The following is a 6,506-nucleotide window of genomic DNA, read 5'->3' as shown; positions in this document are numbered from 1 at the left end:
GATTTGTGCAAAACAAAAAGTGAATTTCGCTGAAAGATTAGGAATTAAGGTAAGTTGTATTTGTATCCTGCAGTTCCTGCATATTCTCAAAGCAATCATTGTTTTAGGAAGGCGAAATACCGACTAAAAATAAGTTTACGCGATTGATCAACCTCTGCCAAAAATCGATTCCTGGTCGGAGTACTGGTTCCGGCCCTCCAAAACACGAAAATGAGCAGTTTTGAACTCTGGTTCGACAGTGATGTGGAAAGTGATGATATCACAGAGGAAGATTTGTCGTCTGTAAGAATTGAACGCCGTAGACTGCGAGATGCGTCAAATCCTCTGGATTTGCCTTCCGATACGTATGTATTCGTATACTAGAGCGTTGGAGTTTTTCTTCTTCTAACAATCTGGCAATTTTTAGGTTTGTTAACTATTTTCGAGTCTCCAAAGATTTGTTCAATCACCTTTTGAACATCCTCGATACAAAACTTGGTCCAACAGTGGGATCAGCATCTGTTCTACCCATTATCAAGCTAGCTGCTGCTTTGAGGTTTTTTGCTGAAGGTGGATATCAAAAAGGAGCCGGAAATGATCTTTTCGTTGGAGTTGCTCAGCCAACCCGAAAAAAAATAACAACAAAAATACATTAAAAAACAATGTAACAATAAGACGAAAATTATTGTCTTAACAATGATTTATATTGTTACGTCTACAATAAATTTACCTTGATTTATGTTGTACAAAACAATAAATTTCATGGTAAATGGAAAATTTACAATAAAAAAGGGGGGTTGTTAAGTATCTTAACAATGAAATTTTCGTGATTTTCCCATATAATTTTTTTTCAATAACATTATATATTATTGTTATTTTACTGTTGGTTGGCGAATTTATTGATTAAAAAAAATAACAGTGTACTTTAGAGTGTATGTGTTGGCTTGACAGATCTACTTTATCGACTTTAAAAATAAACCGAAAAAATAAAACATTGCCCCGGGAAGGGAAGGGGGTGGTTCGTATGTTACGGGTAGTCCTTTTTTTACTGGTTATGGATCGAGATTCGATCCGGAACTTGTGAGAAATGCAGGCCAACTCCCCTGCGCTCGATATCCCTAGGTCACGTCTCCTTGGTGGTTGAGCGTCGTTGATAAGTTAATGCATTCGACTGGAGAGAATCGCCCATGAAATATGCCTCCACCTGAGAGTTCCTTCCTGACATCTTCAAGTGGTGGAATTTTTTATTATTATTGTATGATTATTGACTGCACGGAAAAAGGTCTCCATTAAGCTTTAGAGAGGGTCTAGGATAAGATATGAGCGGACGCGGACTGCCTGGTTTTGAGCCAAACGAACTATCAAAGCCAGAGCCATACGAGCAGCGCCTATCTTAATTACATTCGCAGTGTTGCTGACCCTCTCATAGTCTGCATGCTTCAATCAGATTTATTTTTATTGTTCGTGAAGTAACCCACAATGAAAATACACCAATATTTAATGTAACAACAATTTTTATTGTAATAGAGTTGTTCATTATTGTTCATGATCGAATCATGTTAACAATAAAATAAATGAAAAATACGATAAAAATCATTGTAACAACATTTTATTATGTACATTCATTGTACAGCTAGGTAGCAGTTTTGCCGTTTTCGGAAGAGTACAACATTATAACAATCATTTTTATTGTCGACAATAAATATTAATGTTAGAGCATTGTTTCCACTGAAAATTTCACTGTAATTTTTTTTTCGGGAACCATGTCGAAAATTTTAACGAAAGTAATTGATGTATTTGAAGAACATGTGTGTGCAACAGTGATTACATTTCCTACTAACGAAGCAGAAAAAAATTCTATTAAAATGGGATTTTTTGAAAAGACTGGATTCCCAGGAGTCATTGGATGCGTCGATGGTACTCATGTAAAAATATTTAAGCCAAGATCTGACGTGCAGCATTTATATTACAATCGGAAGGGATACCATAGTTTGAACGTTATGGTGGTAGGCATAAAAAGTTGGTTCTATTTCTATTTACTAACAATTGTTAAAATATCAATAGGTATGCGATCATAACATGATCATACGGTATGTCGATGCAAACCACCCTGGCTCTTCACATGATTCGTTTATTTGGAACACAAGCTCTCTCAATGACATGCTAGAAACGAACTTCATGAATGGCGAGAGGAACTCGTGGATTTTAGGTATGTTTGTTATGCAAGCAGAACGGAATGATTGCATTATTTCTAAGCCAAAGTCAGCATCATTTTGGCACATAGTAATTTGGGACAATGCTAATAATTGATAACTTTTTATTTTTACAGGTGATGCTGGCTATGCTTTAAAACCTTTTTTGATTACTCCTTATCGAACTTCAGGCAGCTCCCAAAACAATGAATTGAAGCTCAGATTCAATCAAATTCATTCAAAAACGAGATGGATTGTCGAGCGGTCGTTTGGGGTCCTGAAAAATGTTTTTCGATGTATTCTGGGTGCACGTCAGCTACATTATAAACCCGAAAAAGCTACTAAAATAATCAATGTATGCTGTGCCTTGCACAACCTTCGCATAAGATTTAATGTACCACTGCATGAAACTATACCCCAATTCGAAGCAGATTTTCAGGAAGAAGAAGCAGCTGATGATAATGCAAATGTTACTGCTGCTAATATCAGAGATGAGATAATGTATGCAATTTTCCAAAATAATCGATAGTGTTTTAGCTTCAAGATATAACAAAAAACGATTAAATGTTTCATAAATATATACTATTTTCAATCCCCATGCTCGATTCTTATTTCGCGATAATTTCCATCTTAATGCTATAAATTTTAAAATTTAAATATTATGAGACACTACACACTACTTTTAATATAAATTCTACATAAAATGTTACACTATAGTTCACACAAAAACTGAGGTCTTTTTTACACGAACTATTATGCTCAAATTGTTCAAATGTTCAATTGGCGGTAGTGTGATAGCGTCAAACGCAAGGGAATTGACTACACAGCAAAAAAATAATTTTGATATCACATCAAAGTGGATGCACTACAATCATGTCGAAAATTTCATGTAATTTTTATGACCACATAAATAAACAAATGCAGTAAAAGCAGCGTAATGTCAGTTCATGCATTGTATTAATGATAATTTTGTCCTTTTTAGCAAGTAACATTACACCATATTTTCGACATGATTGTAGTGCATCCACTTTGACGTGATATCAAAATTATTTTTTTGCTGTTTATGCACGCCACAGGTGGCAGTATTACCAACTAATATACAGTCAAGATTCCTATAGTACGGATTCGTTTTTGCCGGATTCCTATAGTACGATTGCCACTGGATTCCTATAGTACGGACGATCCGGCATTAACGAATACACGTAGCATATGGGATTTGAGCTAATTGGGACCAAACACTGATTGTACGGCAATTTGAAGAGATAACTTCCTGATGTCTTTGAAGAAGTTGTTAAGCAGATAGTAAGCCAACTTTTGGGAACATTCAGTTTCCGGTAGGTCACAAGTCTGGTCCTGTGGAAGATCCGAAACATCCGTGAAAGTGGTCAATTCATGAAATTGATCCTAGAACTCCGTGTTTTTTTTTTAAACCACTCATAGACCTGAATATAGACTCTGAGGACTACATGATGGTCCTCCGAAAGATCCGGAACATCCGTAAAAGTGGTCAATTCATGAAATTGATCCTAGAACTCCGCAGTTTTTTCGAAACCACTTATAGACATCCTATCAGAATGAATTTGAAGTTGTGACCTAAATATGGCCTCTGAGGACCACGAGATGGTTCACCGGAAGATCCGGAACATCCGCAATGTGGTCAATTCCTGAAACTAATCCTAGAACTTTGTGGTTTTTTTCTCAACAACAAATAGACATCCTATCAGAATGAATTCGGAGTTGTGACCTGAATATGGCCTCTAGTGACTACGAGATGGTCCATCGGAAGATCCGCAACATCCGTAAAAGTGGTCAATTCATGAAACTAATCCTATAACTTCGTGGTTTTTTCGAAACAATTTAAAGACATCTTATCAGTATGAATTCGGAGTTGTGACCTGAATATGGCCTCTGGGGACCACGGGATGGTCCACCGGAAGATTTGGAACATCCGTAAAAGTGGTCAATTCATGAAATTGATCCCAGAACTCCGCGTTTTTTTTTCGAAACAACTTATAGACATCCTATCAGAATGAATTTGAAGTTGTGACCTGAATATGGCCTCTCAGGACCACGAGATGGTTCACCGGAAGATCCGGAACATCCGAAAAGTGGTCAATTCCTGAAACTAATCCTAGAACTTTGCGGTTTTTTTCTCAACAACAAATAGACATCCTATCAGAATGAATTCGGAGTTGTGACCTGAATATGGCCTCTAGTGACTACGAGATGGTCCATCGGAAGATCCGCAACATCCGTAAAAGTGGTCAATTCATGAAACTAATCCTATAACTTCGCGGTTTTTTCGAAACAATTTAAAGACATCTTAACAGTATGAATTCGGAGTTGTGACCTGAATATAGACTCTGAGGACTACATGATGGTTCACCAGAAGATCCGGAACATCCGTTAAAGTGGTCAATTCATTAAATTGATCCTCGAGCTCCGTGGTTTTTTCGAGACCTCTCGTATATATCTTATCAGAATGAATTTGGAGCAGTGATCAGAATATAGACTCTAAGGACCACGTAATGTTCATTTCATGAAATTGATCCTAGAACTCTATGGTTTTTTTTTCGAAACCTTTCATAGACGTCTTTTCAGAATGAATTCGGAGTTGTGACTGGAATATGGACCCTGGGTATCACGGAACGGACCTCTGGATGATCTTGAGCATCCATATAAGTGGTTAATTCAAAAAACTGATTCTAGAACTAGATTTTTTCCGAAACTATGTATGGAAGTCTTATAGCTATGAATTCGGAGAAAATGGACCCTGGGATCCACGGGATAGTACATATTCCGGAAGATCTGGAACATCCGTCGCGATGTATGTCGCGAATTAATATAGAGACGAAGAGATATTGCAATGATAGCATTTGATAAACGATGTTATTGCGCAAGGGTGAACGCCACAGAGATTTATGCTCCTACTCGTCCTCTAAGAAACATAAATTTCTTTCATTTCAACAATCAAAGAAGAAATTTTGCTAGAAATGGGCTGTTAAATAGAATGATGTACGTTTATTGCGAAACGATCGACGTGACAAAACTAGACGTTATATATTTGTTATAACTGAAATAGTCGACGTTTGATTGGCGACGAATTAGTAAATAAATAAAAATCATCGCTTCGAAGTGCTTTTTCTCGGTAACATCCGATATTATCTGCTAAATGTATTGGTTGACCATAATATAGCTACCCCATGATTTGAAAGATCGCATAAGCGAGATGGATATTTTGTTATAAAAAAATAAGGGGCAAAAATTGAGCACTTCGTTTCTCGATCCTCAGTACTTACTTTAAAAAAAATTTAACAAACTTTAGTTGTGGTAAAACATATTTATAATATTCTTCAAAGAATGTCAAATGTCGTTTTACGGTACCCAAAAATTCTGCTTGTTCTATGAGAAACTACACATCTCTCCAAAAGGTGCACATATTCACCCAAAAATAATCAAAGTAGTAAATAGGGTATTTTCAATGCAAGCTTTGACTTAACTTTATTTATACATCGCTATGCATAAAAAATATGCACTTTTGAAATACTTTTTATGTATAATGAAAGAGAGAAGGATTAGTATTTTCCATTTAATTCCACTACTTTATTTGCTTATCCTTGACAGATACGCGTATTTCGTCTACAATGTGCAGACTTCTTCAGTGTCTTGTACTAATACTCGACTAATACTCGAGTATTAGTACAAGACACTGAAGAAGTCTGCACATTGTAGACGAAATACGCGTATCTGTCAAGGATAAGCAAATAAAGTAGTGGAATTAAATGGAAAATACTAATCCTTCTCTCTCTCATTATACAGGTATTCCACTAAGACGCCCACATTCATCAGGATACTTTTTATGATAAGCCTGTCTATTTGAACTTTAGTTTATTAGACACAGACATCTACTTCATAAATTTTTTTGGTGGCATCAAACACACGGATGTCTTTGAGGCATGAAATTATTCCGTGAAATTAAATTGATTTGCCAAAATAAAATGTGAGTATTTTAAGAGTTATAAAATTTGTCAAATTTTACATTAAACGAATTCAAAACTGTTGAATTTAATTCGTTTACTACTCGGCTTCTACGCCGTTTACGAATATGGGAACAGATTTTTTCCGAGTATATTATATCAATGTAAATGATGGATCATTGATTTTCAATATGTACGGTACTAATCAAATAAAACTGGCCAACTTTAAAATCTTTAAAATACATTACAAGTTTGACAAAAACTCCCAATGAACATTATAATACTCTTAAAATGCATATTTTTTTTGTTATACCATACATAAAATATGTGCAGCAGATATGCATGTCAAAATAACTGA

General features: G+C 35.7%; 1 protein-coding gene across 1 annotated transcript; it reads left to right on the top strand.

Annotated features, from left to right (window-relative positions):
• The first annotated feature begins 210 nt into the window (after positions 1 to 210).
• Positions 211 to 2,776, top strand: LOC135710494 (putative nuclease HARBI1). Its single transcript, XM_065233089.1, has 5 exons — positions 211 to 344; positions 407 to 606; positions 1,744 to 1,985; positions 2,044 to 2,188; positions 2,309 to 2,776. Exons 1-5 carry the CDS (start codon positions 211 to 213, stop codon positions 2,698 to 2,700), a joined length of 1,113 nt encoding a protein of 370 aa, XP_065089161.1. The 3' UTR covers positions 2,701 to 2,776.
• The last annotated feature ends 3,730 nt before the right edge of the window (positions 2,777 to 6,506 follow it).

The sequence above is a fragment of the Ochlerotatus camptorhynchus genome, unplaced genomic scaffold, assembly GCF_037179485.1.
Source record: "Ochlerotatus camptorhynchus isolate MF236.1 unplaced genomic scaffold, CSIRO-AGI_Acam_v1.1 ptg000389l, whole genome shotgun sequence".
Taxonomy (NCBI): Eukaryota; Metazoa; Arthropoda; class Insecta; order Diptera; family Culicidae; genus Ochlerotatus; species Ochlerotatus camptorhynchus.
Note: the sequence above shows the minus strand (reverse complement) of the source record. Positions and strands in the feature narration are given on the sequence as shown.

Excerpts from the sequence above, each read along its gene's own strand:
- LOC135710494 (XM_065233089.1), top strand. The coding sequence starts at position 211 with ATGAGCAGTTTTGAACTCTGGTTCGACAGTGATGTGGAAAGTGATGAT. Across the intron at positions 607-1,743 it reads TGGAGTTGCTCAGCCAACCC|TGTCGAAAATTTTAACGAAA; the intron begins GAAAAAAAATAA and ends TTTCGGGAACCA. Across the intron at positions 1,986-2,043 it reads ATAGTTTGAACGTTATGGTG|GTATGCGATCATAACATGAT; the intron begins GTAGGCATAAAA and ends AAATATCAATAG.